Source organism: Epithele typhae (genome assembly GCF_022376455.1).
Source record: "Epithele typhae strain CBS 203.58 chromosome Unknown BXZ73scaffold_28, whole genome shotgun sequence".
Classification (NCBI taxonomy): Eukaryota; Fungi; Basidiomycota; class Agaricomycetes; order Polyporales; family Epitheliaceae; genus Epithele; species Epithele typhae.
Window position 1 is genome coordinate 78,419 of NW_025954219.1, and position 17,669 is coordinate 96,087.

Here is a 17,669-nt window from a genome sequence, read left to right on the forward strand (position 1 = left end):
CTACCCGATCGCTTCCAACCGCTCCTTGAACCGACAGAAATCCAGTCCGTTCCAGTCCGTCCAATGGGCGGCCAGATCCTTGGCCTTTCTCCTGCCCCAGCTTGACAGCTTGGTGAGCACTGCACAACAGACTGTACTCGTAGAACTCTCACCGGTACCGTGCATCCCAGTCTCGTCTCAACACACCTTGCTCCCCCCAATCCAGAGCGCGCTCCTCGTACACGGCGTCCTTCAAAATTTCCAGGTATGCTTGGATTGCGTCGTCCGCGAGACGATTCGGGACGAAGGGAAAGGTAGACATCAACCGAGGTTGATCAGGGACAAAAGGTAATTCCGCCCGGCAAAGGGGACACTCCAGCGCATCGTGCCAGTAGCCACAGACACAGTCCATGGCGGCGAAATACCACTTGAGCGCACAAAGCGCACAGAAGGTGTGCCCGCACAGTCCATGGTTCAGCCCGTAGGGCAGGGCCCTGTGAGATCAATATAAGCAAAAAAAAACAGTCTTGTAAGAACACGCACATGATCTCGAAACACCTACAGACAGGTGCCGCGATGAATGAGCAACCGCCATAAAAACCGGTGGATCACTCACAAGGAGCATATGTACCGCTCTTCTAGCTGCTTGAGCACCCACCGCGCGTCCGGCACTTCTTCCTTCTGCTGCACCAGCGCCGCGAGGAATTCGGTTTCCTCCTCCTCGCGTTGCAGGGCATGCTGCGCGTTCGCGGTCGCCTTCTTCTGGCGCTCCACTGACAGGTGGAGCCGCTTCTCCTCCCTGCGCCATTCTTGCATCTGCCGCTTGAAGTTGCGCTCGAGCCGCCTTATCTCTTCTTCCTTCGATTTCAACTTCACCTTGCACACCGAGAGCGCGTCGTCTTCGCTGCCTGTCTTCTCGTGCTCTCCCCCTTCCTCTTCCTCGCCTTTGTCCTTGTCTTCTTCGTCCTCTCCCTCCATCCTGCTCCGTTTCGCGCCTCGGGCAGATCCCTCGTGTATCGGATATGCGCCGCGTTTTCTGGGTGCTGCCGCAGGGATCGCTCCGCGTGCGCGCGTCTGGATTGGTGAGCGCGCCCGTGCCAAGCGCCGATGGGAGGAAGAGGGCTTCGGGACGGCAGCGGTTGGGGCGGTCAGATGGCCTTCGCTCAGTGGCTTGCGTTTTCGGGGTCGCAAAATGCGCCCTGCGCCAGACACGACAGATGCTTGGGTATGAGTCCAAAAACAAGCGGTGATATGCGTGCGCACCTGGCAGGAGCGCGGCAGGGGTCTCCGCACGGGGCCCCGGAGAGATCAATACGGCGGCGGCGGTCTTTTTGGACCTCTTGCGGGCCGACCAGGAGCGTCGACGCCTTGATGCGCTCCCCTTGGCCATGGACGAAGGCGAGAGGCTGAAGGGGCAGCGAGGAGAGTTGGGGATGGAGAAGGGCGAACGATTCGATGATCGATGTAAATGACTTTAACTTGAGCGCCGAGCCCCCTGATCAGCCTTGAGGCCTCCTCGTGTATCGTGCCTGCATGCGCAGTGACATAACGACGTTTGCATTCGAACCTGGAATCGCGCGTGTTGATGCGCCGCGCCCGCGCAAGGCGGACGTGAGGACGCGAGTGGACACGCTGCGCTGTGTACTGTGAGTGGGCGCGAAGGCGAGGACGACCGGCGCCTCCGCGACATCGAAGAACACCGTCCTACCATCCGGCACGGGCTCGTACAACTGCCCACGTCGGACATGCCCGCGGGCGCGGCGCCCACGCTGGCCACGACGTTGGGGATTCAAGCCGATGTGGAGATGGTGCGGCAGCCACTGGCTCAGTGAGAGCGCAGTGTACAGTGGGGCTGAGTCAGTGGCAGGTATGTTTTTGGCAGAACGTCCGAGCACGGCAGGCGAGCAAGATGTCAGGGTGCACCGCATGGTCGAGCCCGCGCATCCTGAGCTCCTGCTGCTAGATCTGCGCACGACCACTCCCGGCAGGTGTTGCTGAACGCGTGCGACATGTCCACCTCGCGCACCCGCCCATTCTGCAGAAGCAGCGACTCGCCAGTTTGCGTTCCGCTTCCTCTTCTACCGAGATGGGCTCCGCAGCCGCTTATTCCAGCAAGTCCACAGCGACCTCGACCTACTCGCAGTACTCACACTTCACCTGGGCGACTTCCCCGCGCAAGCAAGGCGGTCGCCGATCTGTAATATCTCACGTGTCTGCAGGCGTCTGCACGTGGGAATTGTTGGAAAAATCGTGTTCAGTCGTCCAACCACTGCAGACATTTCTGATCATTCCGATGATATTGGCAATGGTGCTTGTAAACAATGGTCGTACATATTGCAACATGTTACACTATGATCGAATGTGTATGCTAATCTATGTACCAACCGACGTGGGGGAGGCGAGCGAGACAGGGGGAGATGGGCGACAAGGGGGCAGAACGGGCGATGTAGGCGAGATGGGGGACTGTTCGGACATGAAGCTCAACAAGCTTGTGAGCGACTGTACACCGGGGGAAAATCGACGCGTGCACGCAGGCTACTCACCCGGACAGAGGCAAGGGAGCTTGGGGCGACATACGCACGCGTTCAGACCATGCCTCCCTCCCTTCGTGTCATGCTCAGGCTCCATTGCAGCGCCCTCAGGCCCGACGATGTCCTTCATGCACGTGCAGCGCATCCAGCACATCTGAATGTAGATGTCGCCTGTGAGAGCATGACGGCGCCAGCGTGCGGCCCGGTGCTGAGCATCGCGCACTCGCATATCATCTGCGCGCGGCGGACGACGGCCTGGACGGCGTCGGCCACGTCCCCGCCCGTGTTCGGCGGTGCACGCGAGACCTTGACGAGCCCGGGGAAGACGGTGGCGCCGACGCGATTGGGCTCGCCGTGCTCGGTGCGGTGGCAGCGCTTGACGAGCTTGATCTGGCGCGGGTTCACCGTGCTTGTGACGTAGGGCACGAACGCGTGGTAGAAGGCGTCGACGGTGCCGCCCGAGCTCGAGGGCGCGTCGTGGAGCATGCGCGAGAACTCGTAGGCGGCCTCGAGGACGGCGAAGACGCCGGCGGCAACAGCGGAGGGCGCAGGCTTCTCCATACCCTGGGCCTTCAGGTCGCCGAGGTCGAGCCCGAGGATGTCGGGGAGGTTGGGCATGTGCTCGGAGAGGAAGAAGCAGGACATGTCGGTCGAGTAGGACTCGACGGCGGCGGTGAACGTCTGCGGCGCCAGACGGCAACGACGGTAGGATCGCCTGTAGGGCGCGGTGAGCACGCGCGCGGGGGAGATCCAAGGCAGATGGAGGGCACGAGAAGGGGGGCACGCACGGGAGAAGATGTGCTCGTGTATGCCGGTCGCCTCTGGGGAGTCGGTCACGATGACGCCGTTGACGATGCCCTCGGCGATGGTCTTGGAGACGGTGTGGCGGAGGAGGCTCTGGATCTGGATCCCGCCCGAGCTCCCGTACTCGCCCGTCGCATCCGGGTCGTTGTCGAAGCAGTCCGTGAGCGTGCCGGAGGGCGTTGGGTGGCGTGCGGGGCGCGTGGGTGACGTTCGCCACCCAGCGGTTGATCTGCCTCTCGAGCCCCAACGCCGCGTTCCGTGCACGCGCGCAGAACACGCGGGGGGAGGGCCGCACGGGCTGAGGGACATGTGGAGCGCAGCGGATTGAGTGGACGGGGCGCATCTTGACTGATTGAAAGTTGTCGACCGCCTGCAGCGGACAAGGCAGAGGCGGGATAAACACCCACCAAGCAAGATGGGCTTGGCGTCGCAGGCGGGAGCTTGCCTGGTAGATGTAGGCATGAGTGGGAGGGTGACAAATATAATAGAGCCTGGGGTGACGCACGTGTGTGTTCAGACCGCGTCCTCCTCCGCATTGTGCTCGGGCTCCGTCGTGTTGTGCTCAAGCGCTGTCTTGCCGTGCTGTGGCCCAACGATGTCCTTCATGCACGTGCAGCGCATCCAGCGCATCTGCGCGTGGATGTCGACCGCGATCTTGCCTGCGAGAGCACGACAGGGTTAGCGAAGGGCGCACAATTGTGGCGGCTGAGTGGTAGTACCCAAAGGTTTGTCCCAGCGGGATGGACAACGCCGGGACTGCAGGTGGTGCGAACCATGCAGGCAAGGTGTGCAACGCAGGGGAGAGGCGTCGATGACGCGGGCAAGGTGGCGGCACGAGGGACGGGGGTGACACGGTCTCGACATGGCAGGTGTCGTGAAGGCGGTAGGGCAATGGCGGGGGTCCAACGCGGTCGTGGGGTGGGGCGAGGTCGCATTATTGTGTCAAAACCGTTGCGGCCACTATCACTGTCACCACTTAGGCAAGCACGGCCGACCGAGACGGGTGTAGATCATGGTTGAGTCGCATGTGAAAGAAGAAAAAGAAATGGTCAGTAGGATCCGAGCCCTCAATACACAACTGTCTGCTGCAGATAAGACAGACGGAATGAACAAGGCGGGCTTGACGTCACGCTGGACATATGTGTCGGTGTATGCGAGAGCGACAAGTCTGCTCGCTTGGTGGAGAGGGATGGACATGTGGAAAAGTGGGAAGCAAGAGAAGTACGCACTAAAACTGCCCAGTACAGCACCCCTGCGATAATTTGGACCTTGCGTGCATATCTCTAGAGCACAACCGCACACCAGATCACGACTGTGTCAGCGCGTGAAGTCGTTGGTTCTGACAGTGCAGCCGAGCGTGCTGAAGGTGATCGGGGTCATCGCGTAGACAAGACGGAGGGTAGAGCGGGCGACGCACCTGCCAGCAGTGGCCTCTACAAGAAGCCACTGCAGTCGACGCATGGAGGTCCGCACGAGGCCACTGAGGCAGTTGTTGGAGGCAGAATCTGAGGAGGACAGAGACGGACGAGACGGAGGCTGGCAGCGCCAAGCGCCGTTGTCCACGCAACGCGCGTCGATTCCCACGCGTCTCTGACTCTGCGCTGGCCCGACGCCTGTAGGCTGTCCTCCCCTCTCTCCCCGTCCTCCCTGTCTTTTCCTCCCGGCGCAACATCTTCAACGAGCCTGCAAGCGTGCCCCTCGCCTCCCGCTTTCCGTATGGGCTGTTTCAGCCTTGTTTGTTCTGGTGAGTCCCCCACTCTATGCACTTCCCACCTCGCCCACCACCTCCCCAGCCCCCGGCCGCACCACCGACTCCGTCCCTGACACAACGAGCACGCCCCAGCGAACGTGCACAGCACGCTCATTCCTTCGGCGCGGCCGTTCCCACTGTCGTCCATCGCAGCATCCGCCCGTCGCAATGCCACGAGGACCACGCTCTAGACGCACACGAACCCGCTGTACGCGGCCATGATGCTCTCCTGGTTGCTCACCGAGGTCGTCCCGTACTCGTTCTACGCCTGTGCGCTCGTCGCCCTCCGCTACACTCTCTTCTACGTCCTCTACCCGACCGGCGCGTCCTCGGAGGCGCGGCGCTCCCGCCGCGCTTCACCGCCGCGGACCTGCACGCCCTCGGCTGCTGTGCGCTCTTCCTCATCTGGTGACCGGGTGAGTGTCTCGCGTTCGTTGTCGCGCTCTTGGGGTGTTGAGGGTGCGAGGGAGAGGGGCTGACAGTGCGCGTGTACAGGGCCGGGCGTGACGCGCACGCACACGAGGAACCACAATGCCCGACGGCGACTGCGCGTACGAGACCACCTACCCCGACGTCCTCCAAAAATCCGCGATGCTCTGGCGGCGGACCAGTGGGGCGCCTCCCGTTCGAGCTCGACCTCCCGCCCGCGTTCGCGTTCGTGTGCGGCGTCGCCCGCAACACCCTCGGCTCCTTCGCAGTACTCTTTTATTTACTTGCCCCCTTGTCCGTGCTCATCCCCATTTGCTCTTCATCTCCTCATCTCCTGCACCCCGCCTCAACCTGTCCCACACATGTGCACGCGGCCTCTCCACCCACGTAGCTCTCTTACGAAGTTGAAGCCACCACCACAACCACCCTCTCCGGCTCTCCCCCGTCCTCGAGATCATTACCGCCCCCAGCTCGCCCCTCGACTCGTTCTACGACGCCCCTCCTTTTACGGCCGCGTGGACCTGCACGCCCGACTCTTCCGGGACCTCACCTCGGCGCATTTCCTGCACTTCCAACGCCAACACGCCCAGCAGGACATCGACGAGGCCATCCTCCACACCGAGTCCGCACTCGAGCGCGTGCCCGCCGAAGACGCCCTCCAACCCCCCGCTCACCCTACAGCTCGTGCAGGTGCTGCTCGCCCGCCGTGCGCTCAAGCCGTCTCCTGGCTACCCCGCGTGCGCGCTAGATCAGCTACGCGCCGCCGCCACCTCTGCCATCGCCACGCCGGCAGTCCGCTTGCGCGCCGCGACGGCGTGGGCGCGCGCGGTATCGGTGCTCGGTGCCGCGGCCATCCTCGGTGCGCTCAGGGTCGTGCCCGACGTGTTGCCGCTGTTGGTCTGGGCGGGGTGCCGGATGCCGGCGCAGTACTATCGCTCCCCCAGTGTTCGGGCAACCCCTAGTGTTCGGTCAAACGTGAATTGCGCTCCTGTCCCTCCACCGATAATGATGAAAATTTACACACATATAGCCTTACTTCTCAACTACGTATTCACTGAATATCGCGCGGTGACCCCGAGCGTGACCGTCCTCGGAGAAATGCCCGAACACTAGGGTCAGCGAAGTAAATCGACGACCGCTCATGCAAATATTCCCGGATCAGCCTCAAACTTTCGGAATAGTTACAAGCATGTATTCGATACACGTATGTAAAGTTTCAGCATTATCGGATCCAGGGGGGGACGGGGGCGCATTGAACAGTCGCCATCAGCGCTTACTTGCCCGAACACTAGGGGAGCGATAGTATCGCGAGCTTGTCGTGCTCGCGGAAGTGGGGCCGTGGGCGGCTGCCTGCGCCCTCGAGTGCGGGCGCGTGGAGGACGCGGTTGAGTGTTTAGAGCACGCGAGGCACGCTCTCGTGCACCGAGTGACGCGACTGCATTCAGATCACGTCCTCAGTGGCTTGCTCGGCAGCTCACGTACGCGCCCGGCCACCGGAGAGCCTTCGACGGGAGGAGGGGAAATCAACGACCTCGCGGCTTATGTGCTGCGACTTCTTTGGACGGCTCTTCCCGGACCTTGGCATTAGGCGGATCTGCTCGTAGGACATTGCAGCTGCAAAACGTCGTCGACGGCCTCATCGAAGTGAAGGACGATATGGCGCGTGCTCAGGGGGAACGTTCGGTGTCCCAGCCTGGCGTGGGTCTGTCGCAGCTTCCTCACTCCTATGGGACCCTCTCGCTTTCACGGTTGGACAGATTGTCCAGCAACGACACCTTCAGTCTTCGCGATCTCGATGGTCGCAGCGCGCAAGTTGTCTTCGAGAAGGGCTGTGTGATTAATGTCAACGCCCACTCCTCCCAGCTCCTCCCGCGCCGATGCCTTTGTCATCTCCTGCTCCTGTGGAGCACAACAAGCAACCGTGTCACATGTCCCGCTCCCCGACACCAGCCTGGACGCCGCATGCTCTTGGGCCGATGCGAGCGCTCCAGCCAGGCAAGCAGCACCTTCAGGACAAGAGCACCTCCACACGCAAATTCGAAGACAACGTCTTCTGTGGTGCGCCGTCATCTCCCCAATCCTCCCATACCTGCCTCCATCGACCTCCTTATCTACCCGCGTGTGGTGGTGCCTGTCAGGCCCGCTTTCTTTTTCTTTTCTTTTTTTTTGGTGGAGCGTATTTGTCTTGGTTCTACATTCGTCCTACTAGCGGCTCATCATGTATAGCCAGATACACTGTTGTATTCTCGTGGAGTTTAAACCTCGAGTTAGATCGTTCAACTATACCTGGGGGAAATGCTTTTTACGCACTGTGTGTGGGACTCATGATCCGCAAGAACGTCTAGCAACCTCTTTTAATACCCACTAAAGCCCCTCTGTTTGTTACCCAGTCATGCCTTAGGCTCTCGCTATCGTCTATTAATGTACCCCAGACCCGTTTGACTGATGCAAACATAGCTTTTCTTTTCTTCTCGCTTTCTGTTAGGGTCGCTACGTGCCTGTCTAACATCAAGCACCTAGGGCCTAATGTGGCGTACCACTGCCTGCCCTCTATGTTAGAAGTCGGCGGCTCGGTTGAGGTCGGACGAGGGGGTAAAGGCAATTGATACCACACGGTTGGTCCCTATGGGCACCCGGAGGCGAGTACAGACGGACGCGGGGGAGAACGAGGTGGTGGTGAAGGGCAAACGCGTGAGGCGAGTGCGGGACGAGGGACGGCGGCTATCTACATGATGACTAAGCGCTGGTACCATACGACCGAGCTTGCTATGTATGCGGGCAGATTCCAACACTCTACCCCCTTGTCACTGAGCCCGTCTCCGTTGTTCGCAATGACTCTCTCACATCTCAGTTTCCACACCAAGTATGCCAACTCAGATATCAGTATCGCTCATCTCTTCTCTGCATCATGGTTCTTCTTTCCGTTTCTCATCTTGATCTCCGCATTTCCTGCCGCCATTATCGTCCCCCACAATGGCTTCAGTCATCAGCCACCGGATGCTCTCTAGGCTTTATCAAGAAGTTTCCAGATTTCCTTTCTTCCTTTCGCTTTGCACTGGAAAAGTATGTGATCCATTGTTTCGATCGATCCGCACTTCTTGCATGTCGCGCGATCTCTTTGTTCGGGTGACATGTTTGGTCTCAGCCACTTCGCCCCTATCATGTATGTGTCATGGGTGGCCATCCACATCCATTGGGCTGCCTCTCTTGTGATCCTGTCGCGTTTTCTGATTCCTTTCCAGATGGCCGCCTCCGTCAAATATCTTCCAAAGGCCGCTTTGGCTTCTGTCTGGATTTTTTCGATCTGCCTGTTTGTGGAAGGTCTTTGTTCATATTCTCTTTCTTTGTCAGGCCCACTTTGAGTCACTGATCAGTAATTTGGCAAATGTCTGGTTGCCTGGATTGTCTGAAGAAAAAATCCAGACATTTCAGATACAAACCAGGCAGTCAGGAAACCAGGAAACTGGGGCCCAAATCACGCAGTGAACTTCACACATTAGCATTCACACATGTGACTCTCTTGACAACAGGCTCTAGCACCACAGGTTGCATGTCCACAAGAATGAACGATGGGTACCGTATTTGCGTCCACAAAACATCGGCGTCGTGAGGGCTCGGCATGTGCAAGACGAGCCGTCGTTGACACGGGAGCGGGCCGCGAACGCCAATCGGAGGAGAGGGAGGGGTGGATGGGTGTAGATGGAGGTTGGATGACCTCGAGATGTAGTGGTGCAGAGGCGTTGCCGGCACTAGGCGAAAAGCAGACGCAAACTAGAGTCACACGAGGGGTGTCTAGCCCACAAAGACCAAGTTAACATAGCTCTACAGACATACAGGCAATCGAGATACTCACCTAGCCCACAAAGACCAAGAGGTCGAGATGAGGGCTAGGACACAAAGTGCAAGTGCTAAGAGAGTCCGCGATACGGGCGCTTAAGCGCGGGAACAACCTTCCAATATAGTAAAAGGCAGGGAAAAGACGAGGAAAAGGCGAAAAATAATACATAGGGCGAGTCCAGAGTCCGTTCCACGACATTACCCCCCTCCTAAAACCCATCCGTCCCGGATGGACATGATCCTCCCCTCCTGCCAGTCTTCCTTCTCCATTTCCACCTGCTCAGGATGCTCAACCCTTCTCCACGGCAGAGCGGCGAATATAGTCGCAGATATCTTGTGAGGCGCGTTGGGATTGCGCTCGTAGAACTCTGCAACCTTCTCTGGGGCATTGGCAACATTCACCGCTGGTTCCCACGAGTCGTCCCCCTCCTACAGTAGTGATTCGCCAGGTGCATCCGTTGTGACAGCCTATCGGCAAGTGCGGATGCATCTGGTGCCGGCCGGCCCGGTTGAGCTCGACACCGCCTTCCCCAAGCGCGCTCGCGCACCCCCGGGTGCGACGCTGTCCCGAGATGTCCGGACACCGGCGCCTCAGGTGCTGCCACCTGAGCTCGCTGTCTCCGACAGTGAGCTCGCCTCCCTCTTTGTTTCACGCCACATTTTGCATATGATTAGTGATAGAAATATATTTATTAGTAAACTACTACATAGGTGCGCTAGTAAGTAATACCACGCCCCGCGACAATGCGGAGGCAGAGGCAGAGGTGGGTGATGCAGAGCAGGGCAGCACGAGGCGAAGGGTCGGGACAAGGCGGAGGTGGACGACGACGACGACGTGGGCGACGTGAACGTGGGAGACGCGGAGGCGGGTGACGCGAAGGCGGAGGAGCGACACGGAGGGCTCGCGGGGGGACGCGGTGGGCCGGGACGAGGCGGAGCAGGTGGTGGGCGACGCGGGCGGGGGTGCGCGATGCGAAGGCGGAGGAGGCGCAGAGCAGCTGGGTGACGTGCGCGCACGCGGGCGGAGGACGGGGCAGGAGGGCGACGCGGGCAGGCGGGCAGCGCGGAGGAGGCGGGCGGCGTGGAGAAGGGCAGTGCGGGGGAGGCAGGCGACGCGGGGCAGCGCAGAGGCGGAGGAGGGTGACACGGAGGAGCGCGGTGTGGACAGGGGCGTTGACGCAGGCGGAGGATGGCGACGCGGAGGAGGGCGGCGCAGGGGTGCGCAAGCGGAGGAGGGCAAGGAGGAAGGCGACGCAGAGGTGGGCGACGTAGAGGAGGGCGGTGCAGGCGGGAGACCCGGGCGGAGGACAGCGGCGCGGAGGAGGGGGACGGCGGCTTGGAGGGCCGGGAGGAGGAGTACGTCCGGGCGGACGTCCTCGGCCTGTGGTAGTTGTCGCCGGGCGGGAGGGGGAATTGGTGGGTGTTGGGAATGCAGGAGGGCAGAGCGAAGGACTCACCAAAACAAGGGACACGGCACGTCGCCGCGGCCCCTATATCCTCATCTCCATACTTCGGACGTCCGTACGGACGTCCTCATGCGGTGTGTTTGTCGTGAGTGCGGTTGGGAAGGTGGGTATAGAGTGGGATCGAGGTTGAGGTTGAGGTCGAGGGAGGAGGTCGAGGTTGAGGTCGAGGGAGGGAAGGAGGAGTCACCTGGTGACACCAAAGTCCAATAACAGACGACAGTCGACCGTATGGTCGCTATCGTCTGCCTGGGCAGAGCGGGGAGGGGGTAGCGAGGGTAGCGGAGGGGAGCAAGGACGGTGAAGGGGAGGGACGTGTGGCGTGCATCACAGCCACGCGTCAATGCGCACCACGCGTCCTTGCCGCCCACCGAGGCGCGTCTCCACGGGCGCGCATCACGGATCGCCAGATCTGTCCAGATGCATCCGTAGCTGCCGATAGGCTATCGCAACAGATGTACCAGGGAAATCACCTGTGCTCCCCCCTCTCCGTATCCCTTTCACCACACCTGGAACTGAAGCCGGCGGTTGAAGAACCGACTGTCCAGAATCCTCTCCACCTCATATTCCTCCTCTCCGTCCACTTCCACCGGCTCTGGTGGTGGTGCTCGTCGTCCGTTCACCTCGTTCCCTCCATACTTGGACAGCTGGTCCACATGTACAACCGGGTGAATCTTGAGTGTGGGTGGGAGTTCGAGACGATAGGCTAGGTCACCCACGCGTTCGACCACCTTGTAGGGTCCCAGCTGCCAGACACCGAGCTTGCGCGTTGCCTGGTGCACACTGATGTCTTTTGCACTAAGCCAGACCTTGTCTCCGACTTCGAACACCTTCTGATCACGAGGGTGTTCCTCTGCGAAGTGGACCTTCATCTTCGCCTTGCCTGCGCGCAGCACTGATTTGATGTCCTTCTGTGCTTGGCACATGCCACATGCCCTCTAGACGATCCTCGAGATGAGGGAAGCGAGTCTCTGTTCCCACTGGTACCGTGAAGTCTGGCTTGTACCCGTACATGACCTCGAAGAGTGTGTGGTTGTGCGCAGAGTGGATTCAGCTGTTCAGCGCGAACTCGGCCGTTGGCAGATAGCGTACCCAGTCGTCTTGCCGTTTGCGTACGAACAGGTGCAAGTGCTGCTCTACTTCCTGGTTCGTTCGCTCGGTCTGTCCGTTAGACTGAGGGTGGTACGCGGTGGTGAGCGCATGTTCAATGCCGAGTTTGCCATAGAGTTCGTGCATGACGCGAGCAGCGAACTGGGGACCACGGTCCGACACGATGCTCCGAGGGACACCATGTAGGCGGAAGATTTCGCAGTAGTGCAGATCGGCAATGCCAGCAGCGTCGACGCTGTTGCGCGTGGGGAGGACGTGACACTGTTTACTGTAGTGGTCGACGTACACCGCGATGGCGTTAAACCCTTCGCACTCCAGGAGTCCAGTGACCAGGTCTACTCCCACCACCTTCCAGGGGGCCTCAGGGATGTCGTCCAGATGCAAGCTGGAGCGTGGATGTGGAGCTGGCTTGTAGCGTTGACAGCGCTTGCAGCCTGCGACGTACTTGGCCACGAAGAGCGCCATCCCAGGCCACCAGTAGTGTCGGCTGACAAGCTCAAGGGTGCTGCTGCGTCCAGGGTGTCCAGCTGTGACCGAGTCATGGCATCGCCGAAGAACCTCTCGTCTGAGCTCTGGGTTGGCCGGCACGTATAGACGATCTTCGTGATACACCAGGCCCCCGTGCTCTTCCCACTCGGCCACTCCACTTGCCACCTTGCGAGGTGGCGCTGCGAGCCCACTTCTAACCTCCACTTCGCGCTTGGTGCACTCGCGGATGCGTTGCTCAAGCAGATCGGTGTCGCTGCAGATGGTTGCAGCTAGCTGAGCGAACCGTTCTGGCTTGAGTATGACCTGCTCCTGGTTGTCCTCCGCGTCCGTGACCTGATGAGTGGGGAGACGCGAGAGAGGATCTGCCTGCATGTTCGTCTTCCCAGGCTTGTGGGTGAGGATGAAGTCGAAGCGTGCCAACCAGATTGACCATCGCGATTGCCGCCGTGAGAGATGCTGAGCAGTACGCCAGTACTTGAGGTTCCAATGATCCGTGATGATCTCGAAGGGATCAGGAAGGCCCTCAAGATAGTGGCGCCAGTCCTCCAGTGCTCGGATGATCCCCAAGAGCTCTCGGTCGTAGATCTCGTAGTTTCGCTCAGCATCCGACGAGCCGCCTCAGTACAGGTTATGCATAAATCCCTGTTAGAGCGCCCCGGGTTTATGCATACCGTACCTTATGCATACACAGATATATGCATAAACATTGAAGTATGCATACAACTGTAAGAGCGTCAATATCCGTAAACAAAAGGACAGCTGCGTGAATCGAACCCACAGCCTCTTGACATTGTACACATACGACACAACAGACCACTACACCAATGTTCCATGCTGTTTGTGCGTTGCTTACAGTAGATATACTCTCTTCAATACTGACATAAACACAAGGCTTTTGTTGAACTTGTCGTTCATCACAGTCCAGTCATACTTCTCAACACTGCTTGCATACTCACCCTCTCCTCGGGATGCCTACCTATGTCTAAGATTGTGTTTATACATACATCCGGTTTATGCATACACCCCGTTTATGCATACAACGTGTTCATGCATACGGCTGGTTTATGCATACAGCCGGTTTATGCATACAGCCCGATTATGCATACGGCTGGCTTATGCATACAGCCCGATTATGCATACGGCTGGCTTATGCATACAGCCGGTTTATGCATGCGGCGTGATTATGCATACGGCGCATTTATGCATACAGCGCATTTATGCATATGTCCCGTTTATGCATAAACACTTCATATGGGTAAACACAGCGTGTATTGGTGGGGCAAGATGACAGTGATGTACCGTCAACTCCAGGTCCGAGTCCATGGGGGTGAAGGCGAGATAGTGGGCTGGTGTAAGCGTAGAAATGAGGAATCCGGGGTGAAGCAAGATTTGCGGGGAAAGCGAACGCGAAGAGAGTTGGATCGCGGGAACGCGAGGTGTGCGAGGAGGTCAGAATAGACGAGACCGAGGAGGATGATGAGCGCGAGTGCGAGATCGAGGGCGAAGGGGAACGCGCGGTGCGTCTAGATCGATGCGTCGCATAGGGCTGCCGCATCGATCCTAGGTGAACGCGGGCGGATCGCGATGGGTGTGTGCGAGGTGGGACGGACAACGTGTGCGGAAAACGTGTGCGAGGACGACATGGACGGGAGCCAGGCGGAGGCGGGTAGCCACTAGCGTGGTCAGGTGGTCGAGGGACGACGAGTGGACGTGAGTCGTAGAGAATGGAGCAATGTGACGCTGCGAGGACGCAGGAGCTGAGAGAGAGCCCTGGTGTCGATTCCTGGTGTGTGCGTCTACCGGTCATGGGTGTGATGACGAGGCCGGACATAGTGAGTACGCACCTCACGCTCACCGCGCAGGCCGGGACAGCCGAGTGAGGCAGAAGGGCGTGCGCTGGCCAGGGACCATGCGCGGAGGTGTTCCTCGAGCACAGCCACCCCCCGCAGTGCCTGGATGACGTGCGGGTCGATCACATCCCGCTTTTCTCGGAGCACACACTAGGAATCGACGCCAGGGCTCTCTCTCAGCTCCTGCGTCCTCGCAGCGTCACATTGCTCCATTCTCTACGACTCACGTCCACTCGTCGTCCCTCGACCACCTGACCACGCTAGTGGCTACCCACCTCCGCCTGGCTCCTGTCCATGTCGTCCTCGCACACGTTTTCCGCACACGTTGTCCGTCCCACCTCGCACACACCCATCGCGATCCGCCCGCATTCACCTAGGATCGATGCGGCAGCCCTATGCGACGCATCGATCTAGACGCACCGCGCGTTCCCCTTCGCCCTCGATCTCGCACTCAACTCGCACTCGCGCTCATCATCCTCCTCGGTCTCATCCATTCTGACCTCCTCGCGCACCTCGCGTTCCCGTGATCCAACTCTCTTCATGTTCACTTTCCCCGCAATGCGTCATATCCCGTATTCCCCATTTCTATGCTTACACCAGCCCTCTATGTCCATTATCGCCTTCACCGCCGTGGACTTGGCCCTGGGGTTGATGACTGTCGTCTTGCCCCACTGGTATACACTGTGTTTACCCATATGAACCGTTTATGCATACGCACCGTTTATGCATAAATGGGGTGTATGCATAAATGCGCCGTATGCATAATCACGCTGCATGCATAATCGGGCTGTATGCATAAACTGGCTGTATGCATAAACCGGCCGTATGCATGAACGTGTTGTATGCATAAACAAATTGTATGCATAAACGCGCTGTATGCATAAACTTACTTGTGTCATCGGCATAGTCACTTACGCCTCTACAGGAAGCAAATGATATATTATGTGCTGCACAGGTGAGCTGATATCCATTGGACATGGGCGGGAGATCATAGTGGGCATCTTGCATTACCCACAGTTGAGAGAGGATGGTCAGCTGGGGAGGACGGGAGTACATTAAGTCGATGTATTGAGAAATATAACGGTACATATAAAGAAACATATGAGCCATTTTAATGGACCCATGGCGCAGTGGTAGAATTGCCTCCCACCTCCCCCTTTTGGGTTGGGTTGGGTGTTCGATTCCCCATTGTGTTGTTTTGTTTACGGACATTGATGCCTCTACAGTTGTATGCATTCACTAATGTTTATGCATATATTCGCATATGCATAATTCACAATATGCATAAGCCCGGGGCGCTCTAACAGGGATTTATGCATATCATGTACTGCTATGTATGCATCCGACATGGACTCTGAGCGGAACGCGATCGGGTGCCATAGGCCGTTGGGGAGCTTCTGGAGCAGAACACCACCCGTTGCGAATCCAGAAGCGTCCACCTCGAGTCTGGTGGGTCGATCTGGTGCCCATGTAGCGAGAACCGGTTCGCTGATGAAGGCGTCCTTGAGCGCGCGGAATGCCTGACGCTGCGTGAACTCCCATGTCCACGCGACGTCCTTCTTCGTCAAGTCGTTCAAGGGACGAGCCAGCCTAGCAAAGTCCTTGATGAAGCGACGATAGAAGTTGGCAAATCCAAGGAAACCGCACAGATCTCGCAGGTTACGAGGATCTGGCCAGTCGCGCACGGCTTTGACCTTCACCAGGTCCATGCTGACCGAGCCCTGACGGATCACCAGCCCCAGGTACTCCACCTCCTCCCGCTCGAACTCGCACTTCTCAGGGCGCAGGTAGAGGTCGTGCTCCTCTAACCGCTGAAGTACTTCGTGAACTAGTCGACGGTGCTCCTCTAGGGTGTCCGTGAAGATGAGGATGTCGTCCAGGTACACCGCTACCTTTCCCTGCGCAATGAGATCCGCGAAGATCGAATTCATCAGCGCTTGGAAGGTAGCTGGCAAATTGGTGAGCCCGAAGAACATAACCTTGGGTTCAAACAACCCTCGGTTAGTGATGAAGGCAGCTTTCCATTCGTCACCCTCCTTGATCCGGACGTTGTGGTACCCCCAACGCACGTCGAACTTGGTGAAGTACTTCGCTTCTCGCAGCCGGTTAACAATGTCCGAGGCAAGAGGAAGTGGGTAGTGGTTCTTGACAGTGACATCGTTCAGCTTCCGGTAGTCCTGTACTAACCGGAGCTTCCCGTCCTTCTTCTTGACAAAGAAGACTGGAGATGCCATGGGGGACTTAGAAGGTGTGATGTATCCCTTGCGCATGTTGTCCTCCAGGAACCGATCAAGCTCCTCATGCTCGTTCAGAGGCATGGGGAAAACCTTGGAGTGGATCGACTCAGGCGCATCAGGCTTGAGGTCGATCGCATGGTCGTAAGGTTTCGAGTCAGGGAGACGCTCTGATTCGACCTCGGAGAACACCTTGGTGTGGCGTCGATACTCCTCCGGGACCATCTCCTCGAACGTCTTCTGAGGTTTCCCCTTGTTGGCAGCCTCTGCCAGCTGCGTCGAATAGGTGTAACCCGCCGCACACATCAGTACTTCCCAAAATCTCTCAAAATCTCTCAAAATCTCTCAAAACCTCTCAAAACCTCTGTGGAGAGGTGTGAGATGTTGTGAGATGTTTTGAGACATTCAGAATTTCTCTCACTTTCAATTTTCAGTGAGATGTTGTGTGAGAGATCTCAGACGGACCAGAAAAACCAGAAGTTCAAGATAGAGACTATTTACATTGGGTTCAGGACTCACGCACACACCAAAGACGGAGGTAAATAGCTGGATTTCTATTTGTCTACCAGTACACATGTACACTAAATACGCTATCGTAGAGTCCTCGTGCGGCTCAGAGATGTGCCGTGTGGTCGCGCGCGCAGCCTACTGCCGTAGCGCAGCGTGCTCGGACAGCTGGAGTCGCACGAGTGTGTTCTGGAGCTGCTACAGGACTCGCCCGATGGGCGTGTTGCCCACAGCAGGGTTCGAGAGCACACACGCGCAACATCTCCATTTGCGGCGGAATCATGTAGCCGTCGCCCTCGCGCGCGCCACGAATGGCAGCAGCAGTGCATAGCACAACTCGCCCAGTGGTGAGTACGCGCCCCCAGACAGGAGGCGTCATCGGTGACCTGTGCACGTCATGTGGGGGCGACGGCGAGAAAGACCGTCGAGTGCTGCGCCGTGTCTGCGCCCTGCTCTGTCGCGAATCCCCGAACCTCGTGATGCGTAGGCTCGCTGGGGGCACGCTGCCGCAGTCCCGGGCTTTCGTGGGAGCGGACCAGCCCAGCACCGGGTTCACACCTCCATCAGCGCTCCTCGCCACCATAACAGCCCGATGTCACCTCCGCGACGACGTCAACGCGTTCGCGTTCGCGCAGGCGCAGGCGTCGCCCCCGCCGGACGCAGTGGCTCCCGGCTTCCCACGCGGC

General features: G+C 58.7%; 4 protein-coding genes across 4 annotated transcripts; 1 reads left to right on the forward strand and 3 right to left on the reverse strand.

The window, feature by feature from the left end:
* BXZ73DRAFT_77986 (uncharacterized protein) lies at positions 1 to 1,369 on the reverse strand (the record flags this gene model as incomplete). The annotated part of the gene is made up of 5 exons (XM_048022768.1): positions 1 to 119; positions 187 to 473; positions 523 to 537; positions 596 to 1,178; positions 1,243 to 1,369. The coding sequence occupies 5 exons, from the start codon at positions 1,367 to 1,369 to the stop codon at positions 1 to 3; spliced, it is 1,131 nt and encodes a 376-aa protein (XP_047877276.1).
* Positions 1,370 to 2,636: 1,267 nt separating this feature from the next.
* Positions 2,637 to 3,623, reverse strand: BXZ73DRAFT_77987 (uncharacterized protein; the record flags this gene model as incomplete). The annotated part of the gene is made up of 1 exon (XM_048022769.1): positions 2,637 to 3,623. The coding sequence occupies one exon, from the start codon at positions 3,621 to 3,623 to the stop codon at positions 2,637 to 2,639; it is 987 nt and encodes a 328-aa protein (XP_047877277.1).
* A 1,659-nt stretch (positions 3,624 to 5,282) lies between these two features.
* On the forward strand, positions 5,283 to 6,606 carry BXZ73DRAFT_77988 (uncharacterized protein; the record flags this gene model as incomplete). Its single annotated transcript, XM_048022770.1, has 4 exons — positions 5,283 to 5,480; positions 5,588 to 5,787; positions 5,964 to 6,352; positions 6,524 to 6,606. 4 exons carry the CDS (start codon positions 5,283 to 5,285, stop codon positions 6,604 to 6,606), a joined length of 870 nt encoding a protein of 289 aa, XP_047877278.1.
* A 1,900-nt stretch (positions 6,607 to 8,506) lies between these two features.
* On the reverse strand, positions 8,507 to 8,818 carry BXZ73DRAFT_13173 (uncharacterized protein; the record flags this gene model as incomplete). The annotated part of the gene is made up of 1 exon (XM_048017479.1): positions 8,507 to 8,818. A coding segment is annotated over one exon (312 nt), but the record flags the coding sequence as incomplete, so codon positions are not given.
* Positions 8,819 to 17,669: the final 8,851 nt, after the last annotated feature.